A 21,280-nucleotide genomic window follows, 5' to 3' on the forward strand; every position below is an offset into this window, starting at 1 on the left:
AGGGAAGAATTCAAGCATTTTGAATGACAATTGGATTGGATTGTATTTATCTGTAAAATTGACCACAACAAGTAACAGCACGAGGAGTGCGTAAATATTGGGCAAATGTCCCTGGTCAAAATGCTAAGGGTAATATCTGGGCAATGCTCAGTGATATAATTTTAAAAGCGAAATCTTCCAAAATGGATTTGGACATAAAGGGGCTTCTACCATATTGTAGTGTTGGAGGGTATCACATGGTCGGCCCCGCACGACTATAGCCTTTGCTTACTTGTTTAATATAATTCTTATCGAAGTCATCACTAGAGGTACATAAGTCGTGTAGGGTATCATGTAGTTGGCCCCGCCCGACTCTTGACTTTTCCTTAATGGTCGTTTTGAATATAAAATATTTTTGTTTCAGACACGTGTCTAAAACATTCCAGATATAATTCACATAATATTCTTAACCAAACAATTCAACAACAATATCAACACAATTTTCATTCCGCTCCAAGCAATTCGGGATGTGAGATGTGATTTTCTCGAAACAGGTAAATGGCGTATGGAACACTGAAGCATGACACCAACACCGACGATGACGACGATATGTAAATGAATTGACCTGTCTGCTTTCGTGTGAAATACCTAACTTTCAATTTTACAACAAGGATTAAAAAATTGTTTTTCGTACCGAAAATTGTAAACATAAAATATGGGTCAAAGTTATCACAAATGGTGAATTGCGGTAGGAATGTTTTGTTTTGAAAACCACAACCCCAAACCACCAACATGCAAATTCCAAGTACACAGTTTTATTTTTGGGGGCATTGTTGAAGAAGATAACAAACAACGTAACTAGCTGTTAATTTTCTTATTGAATTAACTGGGTTAGGATGAGGGACGACGAAAATCTGACACGTGTGAAGAAAATTCTTCAGGCTTGGGAAAGAGAATAAAGTCTGGCTGTACAGCAATTCGATAACACGTTTGTTTACAACAAGGCAAAAATATATGTATGACAGGAAGAACTTAAACGAACTTTTATTCAAGGAATCTTTTGGTTTTAGCATCCTAACGAAGAGGAATGAGTAATTGCAGCTAGTTTGAAAATATTACACTTTTTCACTTCAACACGTATCAGGCCTAGTTACGATGTCATTAATATGAATGCTCTGCCATGGTGTTCCTTACAGTCGGGAAGCTAATGTAATGGTGGTATCCACTCCAATGCTAAAAATTCGTGTAGGGGCTATAAAAGATAAGTTATAAGAACTAAAAACGCGCTAGGTTACATGAAGATTGAAAAGAAAAACCAGTAAGGAAAAGTCAAAAGTCGGGCGGAGCCGACTATATGATACCCTACACCACTATGCACATTTAGTAGAGTATTTATTTGAAGTAAATCATCCCACCTCTCAACATTTGGCTTTTGGTTTGGTTTCAGGGTAATTCTGAATCGATTTTCGCTAAATTTGACGGAGAAATGTTAATCTTTTATATCAAATAACATTGCTATAGAGTGCATGATATCACTTCGAGAAGCATTATACATATACCGGAGCCGAGTTCCAACAAATGGAAACGAACGTCCCGAAATTCATTCCATTTGGGCTGATATTAGCCATTATTTGCACAATATACCTGAAATCGGATTAAGGATATATATGGTAGCTATATCCAAACCTTAGACGATCTCGATAAAATTTGGCAAAGGTATTTCCGATCTCTATAAGATGTCTGGTACCAAATATCATTGTTATCGAATGCATATTACGAATGTGACTGACTTAAAGACCAAATCGGATTTTCACCAAATTTTATTTACTTGCTTCTAGGCATAATTCGGTCGGATGTATTCAGGTCATTTGGACTGTTACTAGCCATTTGGTGCACAATTAAGCCGGTTGGAGATATATATGGGAGCTTTATCCAAACCTTAGCCGATCTCCATAAAATTTGGCAAAGGTATTTCCGACCAAATAAAATTGTTGCAGAGTGCATATTACGAATGTGAGGGACTTAAAGATCAAATCGGATGACTCAAACGCCTTATTTTTTTATTTTTTTTTTAAATGTTATTGAATGAAAGCAAAAATGTCGGAAATAGCTTCAAATTTTAGAATAAGTTTAGATTTGTTCGATTTGGTCACCTTTGGCACGAATTATGGCCTTCATAGGTCAATGAAACCGTCACACGCTGCCCGAATGTTGCTCTGCGTTATTTTGACCCACACCCCTGAAACAATAGTCCGACGGATTGGTATCCGGAAATTTTGGTGGCCATTGTGCGCTGGAAATGAAGCGAGAAACCTCATTTTGTAACCATTCTTGGGTGGCGCGTGCTGAGTGCGATGGTGCTGAGTCCTGTTGGAATGTCCAGGGTTTGCGGCCAAAATGTTTGCTTGTCCAAGGCATTGATACGCCCTCCAGAATATTTTCGCGAAGTGTGTATTTTGTAATATTTTTTCACCTTACGGCACAGGTTGGGGCTATTATATATTGCAATTATCGTCCGATCCTCACGAACATTTTCACAAGGATAAGGTTAGAAGGGCTAGGCCTATTGTTTTCAAAGATGTCCGCAATATATGTCTTGATTTTGCAGCCGTTATAAAGGTAATAAATAGAAACCGAAGGACACGAACTATCGCATGAAGTTAGAGTTTAGGACAGCGGATAGAATGGACCACTACTTTTGTGTGCAAAAATACCAACATTTCCATTCTACCGAAACACCGAAAATAACTTACAGGCGAAATAAAAAAAAAACAGAAAAGACGAACTCCTGCATTTTTTATGCTGGTTTCGTTGACGAATATAGCCAAATATCGTACATTTGGAGATGATAGCAAAATTTAAAAAATAAATTGAAACCAATTGACACGCCTGAAAAGAGAGTTAAGGACAGGGAAGAATTCTAGCATTTTGAATGACAATTGGATTGGATTGTATTTATCTGTAAAATGGACCACAACAAGTAACAGCACGACGGAGTGCGTAAATATTGGGCAAATATCCCTGGTCAAAATGCTAAGGGTAATATCTGGGCAATGCTCAGTGACATAATTTCAAAAGCGAAATCTTCCAAAATGGATTTGGGCATAAAGGGGCTTCTACCATATTGTAGTGTTGTAGGGCATCACATGGTCGGCCCCGCACGACTATAGTCTTTGCTTACTTGTTTTCATCTGTATTAGATATAGTATGCAAATGGAATACTTCGGTCGACTATATCTGGTACTTCACGCACAACTTGTTGGTTAGTGATTTGTTACAACCTTATAAACCAAAACAATAACTTAAAAGTAATATCTTTTTGCGGGTGTAGTTTGACCTCCCTGGTATGAATCGAGCACCACAATGTTGGGACATATGATTTGATAAATAATATTTGCGGGTGTAGTTTGACCTCCCTGGTATGAATCGAGCACCACAATGTGGGACATACGATTTGATAATAATGTAATGTTTCACGTGGTGGAGGACATAAACATTTCGGACCTGTTGGGCTTAAACCGATTTTACTTGTCCTATCTTCTACTTAAACATTTGAAAAATGTGGAGTGGAGATTTACTTTTTGTTTTTTTTTTTTCAAAATTCGGCTTATTACTTATTTACCTTTGTTTGAACGAAGATTCGAAACCCATATTAAAATATTCAAGAAAAATTCCCATCTTTCACATTGACCTTGCCAAATTCAATAACCTATCATTGAACGACACTGTCAGGAGCAACACAAATGTTGGACAAATTTCAAAATTACAATACCCGACAATAATTCTTTTCATTCGGATAATTTCAGATTATAAAAGAAACGGAAAGTGATAATTTCTTTTGTGGAATAAACAGAAAAGCCACAATAATTATTATAATTGGATATGTATGTAACGTTTTGTATAAAAATATGTAGTGCGTTGCAAAAACGAAGTTTTACAAAAATTTGTTGAAAAAAACACAGTTTCTAAATAAAAGATTATTTAAAGGCAAAAAAATCCTCGAACAAAATAAAGAGAAATATTTAAACGTTTTGACCACAAGTCAATATTTGTAACAATAGCCTAAAAGACGGAATAGGGCAACAACAACAAACACTCAGCACATGCAACACTTAATGTAACAACAAACAACAACCACAAGCTATGAGGCAACCTTTTTGTTTTGTTTTGTTGCACGTAACACGATCATGGCTAGTTATGAAGTTAAGAGGATTTAGGACAGCAACAACAGACAAGGAACATCAACGAATCAGAGTGCCGGACAACAGGTAAAGACACTTACCACATTTACCATGGCCAATCAGAATCAAGTGGTAAGATTCCTTGGCAAGTGTCCTAAGAGTATAAAAGGTGAACACAGGATGCTGTTGTAGCAACAGTTTCAAAAAATCCTCTCAAGGAACAATACAACATCAAGAACAATACAACTCAGCCATCCGACCTAAAGAAGCAATTTTTAAAAATGTTATCCAACGATTTTAGCGAACAATTTTATTTTCCCCAATACTTGTCATCGACGGCTCCAAGTGAAAATCTCAATTCTTCGACCATTGGAAGCAGTTTTACAGCCTACGATCAAAACAGCGCCGGGAATTATAATTCGATTGATATGAACTTCTGCCAGCTGGACACTGTGGACCTGCATAATAATGATTCAATGTCCGATTCAAATACCAGCAATGAATTTGGATTGGAAACCCCCATACCAACCTCCACATATGAATTGGAGCATTTCTACAACACCTATCATCAGCAACGCAATGATCATCAACAGCATTGGAACAATACAGGCCTCGGCTTTTCATCCTCCTCATCATCATCATCATCCCCAGAAACATCTAATCGCCACAATTTGACCACCACCACCGGGAAATCATTGCGATACGCTCCATCCAATATTGAAAATAAATCATATAAATCTTACACAAAAATCAACAGAAGCTCATCTTCGTCCTTGGCATCCACATCGGGCGCCATGTGCTCCCAGGAAGTTTTGCGAAAACGTCGTCTTGCCGCCAATGCCCGAGAACGCCGACGCATGAACAGTCTCAATGATGCATTTGAAAAGTTGCGCGATGTTGTACCCTCACTCGGTCACGATCGTCGTCTATCTAAATATGAAACCCTGCAAATGGCACAGGCTTACATTGGAGATTTGGTTAAATTATTAACGCGAGATTATTAGAAAATATTTTCCGTTGCATAATATTTGTACAAAGTTTTATTTATTCGAATTTAAGTGTTATAGATTTTAGTTTAAATAATGTGTTAAATATTTTGTTGAAAATAAAAATAATATTTTAATATTGGAAGAAGAAGAAGAAACTTGTTTTTTTGGGTCCCTTTATTCAAATTTGAAAAAATCAAGATAAAAAGTATCAGTCGGTTTTGCCGACAGATTTATAGTCTCAGCCAATATATATTGACTTCTGTTATGATTATTCAAATTGCTGACTCTCTATGGAGTAGGTTTCGAAGGAATGGGACAATATTGTCTATTTCATATGGAGGCTTATTTCGTTTCTTTGGGCGTTTTGTTTTTTTAAATCTTGAACCCTATGTGGGGCAGGTACAAGAAGAAATTGTGCGATCTCTACCATCTTTATAACAGATCTAAGATTGACAATAATATTACGATGTACCAAGTCTGAATGGAATCGGATATTAATATCGCGTTTTACGAGCTTCATTGATATACAAAATATTAACCTTTTTTGGGGGGGGAGGTACCAGATGAAATGGTCCGATATTTACCAGCTTCATAACAGATCTTGTGTTGATGGAAATATTGAGATGTGCCAAGTCTGATTGGAATCGAATGTTATATTCGCGTTTTATGAGCTTCATGGATATTCAAAATGGCGACCCTTTTTGGGGGAGGAGAAGAAGGAGAGGTCCGATACATTCCATCTTCACAGCAGGTCTTGTATTAGTAGAAATAATGGGATGTAAGAAATATGAAGAAAACCGGATGCTTATGTCGGATTTTATGATCGTTTTGGTTATTCGAAATTTTAACTCTTTTTGGGAGAGGTACCACAAGGAATGTCCGATCTCTACTATCATTATAACAGATCTTGTGTTGATAGAAATATTTAGATATGCCAAGTCTGAATGGAATCGGTTGTTAATTTCGCGTTGTTTGAGGATATTCCCACTTTTTGGGAGTGGACCGAAACATTCCGTCTTCACACCAGACATAGGGTTAATAAAAATACTGTGATGTATGTAATTTGATGATAATCGGACTTTTACAACACATTTTATAACAGTTATTATTATTAAAAATGTGGATCCTTTGTGGGAGGTGCTTGATGGAGTGGGCCAATATTGTCCATTTTTCCACCTGATCTACCACTGATGCAAATATTAGGATTTGCAAAGTTGATCCTTTCTCTTTCTGTGCATTAAATTTTTTTTTTTTAAATTTAGACCTTTTGTGGGTGGGGGAGGGGGTGAGGGAGTCCGGAAGGAGTGGACCCATCTCCGAACTCGACCTAAGTTTGACAATAATATTACAATGTACGAAGTTTGGATCAAATCGGATAGTCAACTCGTGAGTTATCGTGCGTACTAGCCAACCAACCAGAGAGACAAACGGACGGGCGGACGGACATAGCTAGATCGACACCAAATGTACGTTATTTCGATGAGCCACGTTTTGACCGTATCAAATGATATATACCCTCTCTAGCCATATGGTTGGGACAGGTACCAGAATGATTGGACTGATACTGTCCATATCCGAACTTGATTTATATATGTACCAAGGTTTGACAAAATTGGATACTCCCTTCGAGTGTTATTGTGCACACCAGCCAGCTGGACAGACAGACGGACGGACACCCCTAGATCGACTCTAAATGTCCTGAAACGGATTTTGTCCTAAGAGACCTACAATTGAGATAAAAAACTGCAACAAAGTCAAACGCCATAATTTTTACTTATTTTTTAAATTTTATTGAATGAAAGCAAAAAAATGTCGGAAATAGCATCAAATTTTAGTATAAGTTTAGATTTGTTCGAACTGGTCACCTCTGGCACGAATTATGGCCTTCAAACGGCCAATGAAACCGTCACACGCTGCCTCTTTTAGTGCCAACCTTGCCTTTCAAAATACTCCAGACACAATAGTCCAACGGATTGGTATCCGGAAATTTTGGTGACCATTGTGCGCGGGAAATGAAGCGAGGAACCTCATTTTGTAACCATTCTTGGGTGGCGCGTGCTGAGTACGATGGTGTTGAGTCCTGTTGGAATGTCCAAGGTCTGCGGCCAAAATGTTTGCGTGCCCAAGGCTTTAATAAGCCCTTCAGAATTTTTTCACGATAATATTCGGCATTTTTTCTGATGCCACGGTCGCTTAATACGAGCTGAGAGCGACCATCGGCTGTTATGGCGGCCCACACCATCACCATGACCGGCGCTTGAGTTCTGGTGGCCAACCGAAGGTGCACATTTTCAGCTGACCTCTTTGGCAAGTAAACACGATCATTTTGTTTGTTTTCAAACTGCTGGACAACGAATGTTTTTTCATCGGAGTAAACCAAATTGAGCACTTCACCACTTTCGGCCAAGCGAAGCTTTAGCTCTTTTGAGTATATTTTCTTTCTGTTGCGGTGTAAGTTGTATCGGAATGATTGTTAAGTAATGTAGAAAACCAGTAAAGAATATGACTTCGAGAAGGAATATATTAAAATGTATATATGAAATCAATAGATATATGGCAATCAAGTATGGAGGAATATTATATATACGACGTGCTTTAAAATTGAAATCGAACGAAAATATATATGGGAGCTATATATGCAAATCTGATATTACGCACTTTGTGCACAATACTTTTGGAATCATACGACACTATATGGGAGCTATATCTCATTTGGATCCATTTATCACCAAATTCAATAGGATTCTTGGGTCAAACAAATAATTTGTGTAAAATTTCATCTTAATTAGACAATAAATGCGACTTGTAAATTGTTTACAATAATACATGTACAGACGGACGAACAGACAGATAGATTATCAAAAGTAACTACGGGTCTTTCGGTATATTACAAATAAATTCACAAATACATAATACCCTGTACCACAGTGTGACGTAGGGAATAAATATGATAAGATATATGAATACCAAACCGATTTCGGAAAAAAAAACTATTCTGTTCTACAATTATACAGGTAAACTCGAACAGAAACAAAACAAGTAAGAAAACTGTAAGTTCGGCCGGGCCGATCTTTGAATACCATCCACCATATGGAACGAATTTGGCAATTAAAAAAAAAATAAAATCCGTTAAAAATTCTTTTAAAATCTTAAAAATACCGAATGCAGCCGTTATATTATGGACTATATGACGACGTGAACTTCCATAGGTAACATTTGTCATAAGCCGTTATAATATTCAAATGGGAAACTTGAAAAAAAAATTCTGTCATAGGCTGTAGTATTCATTACCAACTCCAAATGCCAAATTCGAAGCAATTCCGTTGAATAATGTCGCTAAAATCAAAACAAGTAAGCAAAGGCTATAGTCGTGCGGGGCCGACTATGTGATACCCTACAACACTACAACATGTTAGAAGGCCTCTTATGTCCAAATCCATTTTGGAAGATTTCGCTTTTGAAATTATGTCACTGAGCATTGCCCAGATATTACCCTTAGCATTTTGACCAGGGACATTTGCCCAATATTTACGCACTCCGTCGTGCTGTTAGTTGTTTTGGTCCATTTTACAGCTAAATATAATCCAATGGTCATCCAAAATGCTAGAATTCTTCCCTGTCCTTAACGCTCTTCTCAGGCGTGTCGAATTGCTTCAATTGTGTGATCAGGAAGTTTTTTCTGTTTTTGGTTCATTTGAACCCCCAATATTTTGCGATCATCTCCAAAAGCAAGATGCCCCTCAGTATCTCCAAATTAAGACTCATCTATATGATTTGCTTGTCTACGACATTTGGCTATATTCGTCAACGAAATCAGCATAAAATAGCCAGAAGTTCGCCTTTTGTGTATTTCGGATATCGCCTGTATGTAATGCTGGTATTTTCTCACACAAAAGTAGTGGTCTATGGTACCCGCTGTCCTAAACCCTAACTTGATGCGAGATATCGTGTGCTTTGGTTTTTATTTGTGACCTTTATAACGGCTGCAAAATCAGGAACTTTTTAGTTGTTGGTCCATTTCAACCCCTAAATATATTGCGGACATCTTTGAATATAATAGGCCTAGCCCTTCTGAGCCTAACCCTACCCTTTTCGTGAGGATTAGACGATAATTGCAATCTGTATATAATATCCCCAACCTGTGTTGTAAGTTGAAAAAAATATACCAAAATATACACTTCAATATTATTAGTCACATTGAAAAAATCGATTGCGATAAAAAATATGAAAAAATAAAAAAAATGTCACAAAATACTACAAAATCAATATTAACATCATTATAGGCTTCTTTTTATTTTTTACTTTTATGCCAAGAGACCATTCTAAATTGACAAAATTTGTCACAATCGGTCCAGCCATTCTTGAGATATAAGCATTCTAGCTAACATCGTCTCCTTTTGTATATACACATTGTATATATTTCGCTATATATAGCCGATATATTTACTATTGGCATCTACGTAACGGCCAGAATTGACCTCTTCGTCTATTTGTGATTTCGACGGAATTGAAAATATTCGCGGTTTAATGGAAAATTTGTCTTTAATTTAACACAAATATTGTGGTATATTTCACCCACTAAATATTACCCGATGACCATCAAAATTGGAAGGCTTCTGCCCAGCGCGTATCCCTAGGTGCCGTGCTGACTTTCACTTCGATTGGTCTATAATTGCAACCTATAGAGCAACTGCAAAATCAGAAAATTTTTCAGTTTTTGGTATATTTCAAACCCTAAATATTATGCGATCATCTCCAAATACAACAGGGTTCTATATTGGCCCTAACCCCACCTCCATTTTCTATTTCGTGAGGATTGGGCCATAATTGCGATCTGTAGAGTGATTACAAATTAACATGGACTGACGGACATACATAGCTAGATCGACTCAGCTCGGCGAGATAGGAAGATCTATATATACTTTCCTGTGTGGGAAATCAATATTTCGAGGTGTTACATAATTTTTGGCCCAATCAAACTTATAATACCCCCAACACATAGTGTTGTAGGGTATAAATACCGAATATCGGGAGGTACCGTTATATGGGGGCTATACGAAGGGATGGACCTGCACAGACAATTTTCTGTCTTAGGCTGTAGTGTCCATTACGAACTTCAAATACCAAATTTGAAACAATTCCGGGGAATAATGCCGTTAAAATCATCAAAATACCGAATATCAGGAGGTGCCGTTGTATGGAGCCTATACAAAGGCGTGGACCTGCACGAACAATTTTTCTGTCATAGGCTGTAGTATCCATTACAAACTTCAAATACCAAATTTGAAACATTTCCGGTGAATAATGTCGCTTAAATCACCGAAAATAGGGAGGTACCATTATATTGGGGGTTATACCAAAACGTGGACCTACATAGTCCATTTTCAATACCAAAAGTCCAGACGGACGGACATCGCTAAATGGACATAGGATTTTATGCTGATCAAGAATAAATATACTTTGTGGGGTCTAAAATATACTTTTTCGTATACATAAAAGCCGCTTTTCACCGAGACTTAATTGATTTATTTTCCGAAGAAAGTATTGAAACTCTAAAGTATTATATCCAGTTTCCATTTTTGTCATCCCGCAATGAAGAATGTCTCAAAGGAACCAAGATATAGGGAGTCCATTATTATGTACATTCCAATGTCATTTTAAAACTCTTTCATTTCGTTTCATGCCGCCCGATGTAATTAGTCATTTGTAACTAGGCTAGTAATTGCATTAGCAATAGGAAACACGAAATTCCCAAGTTAATATGTGGCCTAAATGCGGAAATTTAAAAAAACAAGTCAAAAAATAGTCCGTCATCAAACCATTTGTGCGTTTCCACATCATGTAGACCTGTAGAGTGAGCGGCACGTATCAAATTAGCAGCGCGGCATTTGTTTACAGATCATAGGGGTTTGTTTTGATTGTTTTTCTAACGCCCACCACTTAATTATTCTTCAAGGCTATGATGTTGTTTTGGCAGTTCTCATCAATGTGCTCTCTGTTTGAAGACTAAACAAAAACAACGAAGAGGAAATGAAAAAGGTGACGCCGGTTCGAATTTTGTTGTTTAACGTAAGTTAGGATGTAAAACAAGAAAGGGGTGTCACTTTTCCATTTATTTCCGATTATTTACATTTATAGTACGTTGTATATCAGAAATAGGGTATAACTAATGGACCATATTAAATAAAATCAATTAATTTCTAGAGAAAGAACTTGGATTCACCACTATAAGGGACAGGATTTGGATTTTCATTGAAAAAAATGCAATATCTTCAAAAACAGGGAATAACTCCACAAAGACTAAGTGGATTTCTAAAACTTCAAACCCAGGGGGATAACATAATGAAAAATGGTTTCAAGATATGAATTAAATCTGCACAACTACTCGATGTTAACTATATGTGGGCCTATATCAAAATATTACTATTTTTGCAATTTTTTACTAGATGTCATTCCTTACCCCATAAAATAATCAAAACTTGTCTATCCATTAAATATGTCAAATCGTGAAATAGGGCAAGTTAAAATTTTTATTGTTGTTTTTATAAAAATAATATTTGTTTATCAATGGAGAAAGATGGTAATGTTTTTACTTTACAAATTTGTATACCCTACAACACTATGTGTTGGGGGTATTATAAGTTTGATTGGGCCAAAAATTATGTAACACCTCGAAATATTGGTTTCCCACATAGGAAAGTATAAATGGATCTTCCCATCTCGCCGAGCTGAGTCGATCTAGCTATGTATGTCCGTCCGTCCATCTGTCCGTCTGTCCATGTTAATTTGTAATCACTCTACAGGTCGCAATTATAGTCCGACCCTCACGAAATTGAAAATGGAGGTGAGGTTATGATCAGAATAGAACCCTATTGCTTTTAGAGATGATCGCATAATATTAAGGGGTTGAAATGGACCAAAAACTGAAAAATTTAATGATTTTGCAGTTGCTCTACAGGTCGCAATTATAGACCAATCAAAGCGGAAGTTAGCATGTGGCTAGAGCTTAGGGATGGCTAGAAGTCAGTCTGACCGTTACGTAGATGCCGATAGTAAATATATTGGATATATATAGCGAAATATATACAATGTGTATATACAAAGGAAGGGGATGTTAGTTAGAATGCTTATATCTCAAGAATGGCTGGACCGATTTTGACAAATTTTGTCAATTCAGAATGCCCTCTTGGCACAAAAGTATAAAATCTAAAAAATCGCTGAAAAATATGCCAATAATGATGTTAATATAGATTTTATAGTATTTTGTGACATATTTTTATTTTTTCATATTTTTTATCACATGCGATTTTTTCAATTTGACTTATAATATTTTGTAATATTTTTTTCATCTTACAACACAGGTTGGGGATATTATATAAGTATTGCAAATATCGTCCGATCGTCACGAAAATTTTCACAAGAGTGGGGTTGGGCTAAGAAGAGCTAGGCCTATTTTTTTCAAAGATGTCCGCAATATATTTAGGGGTTGAAATGGACCAACAACTAAAATTTTTCCTGATTTTGCAGCCGTTATAAAGGTCACAAATAGAAACCAAAGGACACGAAATCTCGCATAAAGTTAGAGGTAGGACAGCGGGTACAATGGACCACTAATTTTGTGTGAAAAAATACCAGCATTACTTACAAGCGATATCCGAAATACACAAATGGCGAATTTCTGGCTTTTTATACCCTCCACCATACTATGGAGGGTATATTAACTTTGTCATTCCGTTTGTAACTCCTCGAAATACTCATATCAGACCCAACAAAGTATATATATTCTTGATCAGCGTAAAATTCTAAGTCGATTTAGCGATGTCCGTCTGTCTGTCTGTCTGTCCGTCTGTCTGTCTGTCCGTCCGTCTGTCTGTCTGTTGTAATCACGCTATCTTTCGAATGAATTGAGATAGGTGGCTACAATTTTGCACACATGTTTATTTTTCCAGTAGGCAGGTTAAGTTCGTAAATGGGCCATGTAGGTCCACGTTTTCATATAGCCCCCATATAACGGTACCTCCCTATATTCGGTATTTTGATGATTTTAGCGACATTATTCACGGGAATTGTTTCAAATTTGGTATTTGAAGTTCAAAATGGATACTACACCCTAAGACGGAAAATTATCCGTGCAGGTCCACGTTTTCGTATAGCCCCCATATAACGGTACCTCCCGATATTCGGTATTTTGATGATTTTAGCGACATTATTCACGGGAATTGTTTCAAATTTGGTATTTGAAGTTCAAAATGGATACTACACCCTAAGACGGAAAATTATCCGTGCAGGTCCACGTCTTCGTATAGCCCCCATATAACGGTACCTCCCGATATTCGGTATTTTGATGATTTTAGCGACATTATTCACGGGAATTGTTTCAAATTTGGTATTTGAAGTTCAAAATGGATACTACACCCTAAGACGGAAAATTATCCGTGCAGGTCCACGTCTTCGTATAGCCCCCATATAACGGTACCTCCCGATATTCGGTATTTTGATGATTTTAGCGACATTATTCACGGGAATTGTTTCAAATTTGGTATTTGAAGTTCAAAATGGATACTACACCCTAAGACAGAAAATTGTCTGTGCAGGTCCACGTCTTCATATAGCCCCCATATAACGGTACCTCCCGATATTCGGTATTTTGATGATTTTAGCGACATTATTCACCGGAATTGTTTTAAAATTGGTATTTGAAGTTCGTTATGGGAACTACAGTCTGTGACAGAAAATTGTCTGTGCGGGTCCAGGTCTTCGGATAGCCCCCATATAACGGTACCTCCCTATATTCGGTATTTTGATGATTTTAGCTACATTATTCACCGTTTATTTCACGTTTCGAATTTGAATATGGTAATGGCTTATGACAAACAATGCCTATGTATGTCCACGTCGTATAGACCCCAAAATAACGGCTATATTCGGTATTTTTAAAATTTTAACAGAATTTTTTAAGGATTTTATTTTTTAAAAATTTCCAAATTCGTTGCAAATGGTGGAGGGTATTAAAAGTTCGGCCCGGCCGAACTTACTGCTTTTTAACTTGTTTATGTTGATTTCGTAGACAAGCAAATCATTAGATTAGTCTAAATTTGGAGATACTTCTTGCTTTTGGAGATGATTGCAAAATGTTTACGAGTTCAAATTAACCAAAAACAGAAATGTTTTACCGATCACACAACTGAAGTCAATCGACACGCCTGTGAAGAGAGTTAAGGACAGGGAAGAATTCTAGCATTTCGGATGACCATTGGATTATATTTAGCTGTAAAATGGACCACAACAAGTAACAGCCCGACGGAGTGCATAAATATTGGGCAAATGTCCCTAGTAAAAATGCTAATTTCAAAGGCGAAATCTTCCAATATGCTATGCTATGCTTCTAACATATTGTAGTGTTGTAGGGTATAACGTAGTCGGCCCCGCACGACTATAGCCTTTGCTTACTTGTTTTTTTTTTTTTTTTTTTTTTTGAAAATTCGAACTGTAATTGTTTTTAATGGAATTAAAAGTCAAAACCATTGTATATGCCAAACATATAGCTGATAGGGTGTAGGTTAGATGTTCCAAAGTGTTTTGAAAATCCGAACTATAAATGTACACGAATCACTAAATTTGGTACAACTTTGTATTATGTGAACGGATAGAGCTAAAATGTTGGCATTCGGGAAGTAGAGTTGATATAATGTGTTCTAGGTGTAATAACTGTACTAAATGCTATTAATGTTGCTACAATTTTTGTTTGATCGAAGCTGGATGGAGCTGGAATTTTGAAATGTTGATATTATGTAAGGGCGTACAATTAAAGTACGAAAAGTACTATATTCAAAATAAAGCGAATTATGAATTTAGTTATTATCATCACTGCGAATGCGAAGCATTTAAAAAAGAAGGCGAATTTGAAAATATATATATATATAACGTGTGAGAAAAGTACTAAATGGTACAAAATTTCTTATTGAGTGTAGAAAAAGAGTTAGAATTGTGAATATGAATAAATCACTGTGAGTGTATAGCATTTATATAAAGAGGTGAATTTGTACGAAGAGTCCTAAATGGTAATAAATTGAGTGTTGACCTTTGTGGGGGTAGGTTCCAAAGGAGTGGACCAATGTTGTGCATTTCGTATCTGACATTTGTCTTATAAAATTATGCCAGATGTTGATATAGCCCAATATCGACTACTTCATTCGCCTTTACATGAGAAATGTAATAATTTTTTGGAAAATTAAGAAATGTGCGTGAGATACCAGATATAGTGGTCCAAAGTATTCCACTTCATCTAATACTGGAAAAATATTGAGATGATTATTACTTTCATATTTGTGCGAATGATTATTTCCAAGTTTATGCGAATAATTGATCGAAATTTAAACCTTTTGTGCGGGAGGTACTAGAAAGAGTGAGGTGATAAATTCTATATCCACATCAGATTTCAGGTTACCAAGTTTTAAAATTAAAATATAAGATATATAAATATTGAAAATTGTGACCCTGTTGGGGAGGTACTAGAAAGGGTGGGCTGATATCCATTATCTTCACACCAGACCTTGTGTTAATAGAAATGTTAGGAAGTGTGAAATTTGAAGGGAATCGAATACGTACTACGCATTTGAAAGCATTTTGGTTATGCAAAATTTTGATTCTTTGTGGGGGAGGTAGCAGAAAAGTGAACCGATATATTCCATCTTAAAACCAGGCCTTGTGTTAGTAGAAATATTGGGTGTGTGAAATTTGAATAGAATTGAATCTTTATTTCGAAAATTATTGTGGATATAATTAGTCAAAATTTTGACAAGTTTAGGAGAGGTACCAATATCAGTAGTCTGATATATTTTATTTCCCTCCCAGATTATGTGTTGATTGAAATATTGGGATTTGATTCGCTTCTGTTGTCACAGAAAATAATTTTGATCTTTTTTGGGTGAGGTATCTATCTCCAAACTCCATCTAAGTTTGACAATAATATTACTATGTACCAAGTTTGAATGAAATCGGATGATCCCTTCGAAAGTTATCGTGGGCACCAGCCAGCCAGACGAACGGAAGTACACCTCTAGCTCTACTCCAAATATCCTGAAACGGATTCGGCCCAAAGGGACCTAGGCTCTAAAACCGTTATTTCAATGAGGCACGTTTTAGCCTTATCAAATGATATATACCCTCTGTGACCAGATGGATGAGGGAATAAATAAATATCTTATATTTAAAACATAATATTTAGGGTAAAGTTTCTCACATAAATGCACTTAATATATATTCCGTTTTCCTCATAAAAAAGTATCGGACACATATAACAGTTTTTTTTATAATCCAAGGTGCCACTGTCAAAAAACTGATCTCAATTTGCCACCGAGATCCTGTGATTTAATGCCTTGCGATTTCTTTCTTTGGGTCCACTCTAAAGATACGATTTACATCAGCAGCCCAGCTTGGATTCCACCCCTCACAGACAGATTTTGTGCAACTATCGAGCACTTTGCAATTGGAAAAGGATATGGTCCTGTAATTGTGCTCGAGGTGGCTATTTGGCTGATACAGTTTAGAATTATTAACGGCATTACATCACCCTTTCATTACTGTTTGTATACAACAATAAAACATCATTGGAAATACCCTTTACATTCCAACAATGTTAGGAAAATAATTTGAAAAGTGTTAGCTGTATTTTCCACCTAAGACTTCATTTAATATTATTTTTAATTAATACAATTTTGTTTTCTTTTTAAAAACCATGAGAATTTTCCACTATATTTAGGAACGAAAACATTTTTTTTTTTTTTCAAAGAAAAACTTATATGATGGAGTGTTTTTTTTTACAAATGTAATCAGAATTAGAAAAAATATTATATACAAGTAGAAAATAGAAGTAATAATATAAGTACATATTAATGACTAGTTCTACAACTTAACAATAAAAATATATATTCGAGGTTATCACAATTATAATACTATAATGCATACATAAACTCATTTCATTTATAAAACCAAAAAACAACCCATTACATATTATCCACTTGAAGAGGCAGATGCTTAGAGTCTTGAGTTTTTAGTTTTGTAGCTACGACAAGTTTATTCGTTTCAATCCAGGAAAAGTTCAGTTATGAGAGTCGCTGTTGGTGTGCATAGGTTTTAGGTCTGTGCGATAACTAGTAAAAATTGCTTAGCAACATGGATTGTTAAAACTTGAATCTTGCAAGACAACAGCTGTCCACAAAATTAATGATCGTTGAGAAAATCGAAAACATTTCATTTCAATTGCTGTGTTTAAAAATCATTATTTTGTTGCTCTATTTCAGAACCTGCAAGAATCTACCAGTTTTGCAATTTTTTTCGATATCATAAAAGGGAATCTTGCAGTTCATGAACAGACCAAATGTTGAATGCAAATTGTTTGTTAAAAAAAGTAGTACAATTGTTCCAAACAGAATTTGCAAACTCTCACATACTAAACCGTCAAATCGCTCTCTTCACTCGCTCTTACTGGATTATCGAACATGTTGTGCCTTTTGAGACTTATATTACTATTAACCAACAACAGGATTTGCTATTTCATTATTTGAATATTATAAAATGTTTTTCTATAACCCCTGCAAGGTTTTTGAAGTGGTCGATACTATTTTTACTAAATTCCTAAACAGTCTTCTGATTTGAATTTACTAAACGATATTATTATGAATCTGTCGAAAGGCTATAAAAAGCGTGGGATGTGAACTTTTACAGATAAATTTTTGTCATGGGAGGCTGTACTCATTACGTTTTCGTATAGCCCCCATATAACGGTACCTCCCGATATTCGGTATTTTGATGATTTTAGCGACATTATTCACGGGAATTGTTTCAAATTTGGTATTTGAAGTTCAAAATGGATACTACACCCTAAGACGGAAAATTATCCGTGCAGGTCCACGTCTTCGTATAGCCCCCATATAACGGTACCTCCCGATATTCGGTATTTTGATGATTTTAGCGACATTATTCACGGGAATTGTTTCAAATTTGGTATTTGAAGTTCAAAATGGATACTACACCCTAAGACGGAAAATTATCCGTGCAGGTCCACGTCTTCGTATAGCCCCCATATAACGGTACCTCCCGATATTCGGTATTTTGATGATTTTAGCGACATTATTCACGGGAATTGTTTCAAATTTGGTATTTGAAGTTCAAAATGGATACTACACCCTAAGACAGAAAATTGTCTGTGCAGGTCCACGTCTTCATATAGCCCCCATATAACGGTACCTCCCGATATTCGGTATTTTGATGATTTTAGCGACATTATTCACCGGAATTGTTTTAAAATTGGTATTTGAAGTTCGTTATGGGAACTACAGTCTGTGACAGAAAATTGTCTGTGCGGGTCCAGGTCTTCGGATAGCCCCCATATAACGGTACCTCCCTATATTCGGTATTTTGATGATTTTAGCTACATTATTCACCGTTTATTTCACGTTTCGAATTTGAATATGGTAATGGCTTATGACAAACAATGCCTATGTATGTCCACGTCGTATAGACCCCAAAATAACGGCTATATTCGGTATTTTTAAAATTTTAACAGAATTTTTTAAGGATTTTATTTTTTAAAAATTTCCAAATTCGTTGCAAATGGTGGAGGGTATTAAAAGTTCGGCCCGGCCGAACTTACTGCTTTTTAACTTGTTTATGTTGATTTCGTAGACAAGCAAATCATTAGATTAGTCTAAATTTGGAGATACTTCTTGCTTTTGGAGATGATTGCAAAATGTTTACGAGTTCAAATTAACCAAAAACAGAAATGTTTTACCGATCACACAACTGAAGTCAATCGACACGCCTGTGAAGAGAGTTAAGGACAGGGAAGAATTCTAGCATTTCGGATGACCATTGGATTATATTTAGCTGTAAAATGGACCACAACAAGTAACAGCCCGACGGAGTGCATAAATATTGGGCAAATGTCCCTAGTAAAAATGCTAATTTCAAAGGCGAAATCTTCCAATATGCTATGCTATGCTTCTAACATATTGTAGTGTTGTAGGGTATAACGTAGTCGGCCCCGCACGACTATAGCCTTTGCTTACTTGTTTTTTTTTTTTTTTTTTTTTTTGAAAATTCGAACTGTAATTGTTTTTAATGGAATTAAAAGTCAAAACCATTGTATATGCCAAACATATAGCTGATAGGGTGTAGGTTAGATGTTCCAAAGTGTTTTGAAAATCCGAACTATAAATGTACACGAATCACTAAATTTGGTACAACTTTGTATTATGTGAACGGATAGAGCTAAAATGTTGGCATTCGGGAAGTAGAGTTGATATAATGTGTTCTAGGTGTAATAACTGTACTAAATGCTATTAATGTTGCTACAATTTTTGTTTGATCGAAGCTGGATGGAGCTGGAATTTTGAAATGTTGATATTATGTAAGGGCGTACAATTAAAGTACGAAAAGTACTATATTCAAAATAAAGCGAATTATGAATTTAGTTATTATCATCACTGCGAATGCGAAGCATTTAAAAAAGAAGGCGAATTTGAAAATATATATATATAACGTGTGAGAAAAGTACTAAATGGTACAAAATTTCTTATTGAGTGTAGAAAAAGAGTTAGAATTGTGAATATGAATAAATCACTGTGAGTGTATAGCATTTATATAAAGAGGTGAATTTGTACGAAGAGTCCTAAATGGTAATAAATTGAGTGTTGACCTTTGTGGGGGTAGGTTCCAAAGGAGTGGACCAATGTTGTGCATTTCGTATCTGACATTTGTCTTATAAAATTATGCCAGATGTTGATATAGCCCAATATCGACTACTTCATTCGCCTTTACATGAGAAATGTAATAATTTTTTGGAAAATTAAGAAATGTGCGTGAGATACCAGATATAGTGGTCCAAAGTATTCCACTTCATCTAATACTGGAAAAATATTGAGATGATTATTACTTTCATATTTGTGCGAATGATTATTTCCAAGTTTATGCGAATAATTGATCGAAATTTAAACCTTTTGTGCGGGAGGTACTAGAAAGAGTGAGGTGATAAATTCTATATCCACATCAGATTTCAGGTTACCAAGTTTTAAAATTAAAATATAAGATATATAAATATTGAAAATTGTGACCCTGTTGGGGAGGTACTAGAAAGGGTGGGCTGATATCCATTATCTTCACACCAGACCTTGTGTTAATAGAAATGTTAGGAAGTGTGAAATTTGAAGGGAATCGAATACGTACTACGCATTTGAAAGCATTTTGGTTATGCAAAATTTTGATTCTTTGTGGGGGAGGTAGCAGAAAAGTGAACCGATATATTCCATCTTAAAACCAGGCCTTGTGTTAGTAGAAATATTGGGTGTGTGAAATTTGAATAGAATTGAATCTTTATTTCGAAAATTATTGTGGATATAATTAGTCAAAATTTTGACAAGTTTAGGAGAGGTACCAATATCAGTAGTCTGATATATTTTATTTCCCTCCCAGATTATGTGTTGATTGAAATATTGGGATTTGATTCGCTTCTGTTGTCACAGAAAATAATTTTGATCTTTTTTGGGTGAGGTATCTATCTCCAAACTCCATCTAAGTTTGACAATAATATTACTATGTACCAAGTTTGAATGAAATCGGATGATCCCTTCGAAAGTTATCGTGGGCACCAGCCAGCCAGACGAACGGAAGTACACCTCTAGCTCTACTCCAAATATCCTGAAACGGATTCGGCCCAAAGGGACCTAGGCTCTAAAACCGTTATTTCAATGAGGCACGTTTTAGCCTTATCAAATGATATATACCCTCTGTGACCAGATGGATGAGGGAATAAATAAATATCTTATATTTAAAACATAATATTTAGGGTAAAGTTTCTCACATAAATGCACTTAATATATATTCCGTTTTCCTCATAAAAAAGTATCGGACACATATAACAGTTTTTTTTATAATCCAAGGTGCCACTGTCAAAAAACTGATCTCAATTTGCCACCGAGATCCTGTGATTTAATGCCTTGCGATTTCTTTCTTTGGGTCCACTCTAAAGATACGATTTACATCAGCAGCCCAGCTTGGATTCCACCCCTCACAGACAGATTTTGTGCAACTATCGAGCACTTTGCAATTGGAAAAGGATATGGTCCTGTAATT

At 35.9% G+C, this 21,280-nt stretch overlaps 1 protein-coding gene across 1 annotated transcript; it reads left to right on the forward strand.

Moving 5' to 3' along the window:
- Positions 1–2,001: 2,001 nt before the first annotated feature.
- Positions 2,002–5,283, forward strand: LOC101891087 (basic helix-loop-helix transcription factor amos; the record flags this gene model as incomplete). The annotated part of the gene is made up of 3 exons (XM_005192155.3): positions 2,002–2,028; positions 4,197–4,292; positions 4,340–5,283. Coding segments are annotated over 3 exons (948 nt in total), but the record flags the coding sequence as incomplete, so codon positions are not given.
- Between the last annotated feature and the right edge of the window lie 15,997 nt (positions 5,284–21,280).

This window comes from Musca domestica, unplaced genomic scaffold (assembly GCF_030504385.1).
Source record: "Musca domestica strain aabys unplaced genomic scaffold, Musca_domestica.polishedcontigs.V.1.1 3, whole genome shotgun sequence".
Taxonomy (NCBI): Eukaryota; Metazoa; Arthropoda; class Insecta; order Diptera; family Muscidae; genus Musca; species Musca domestica.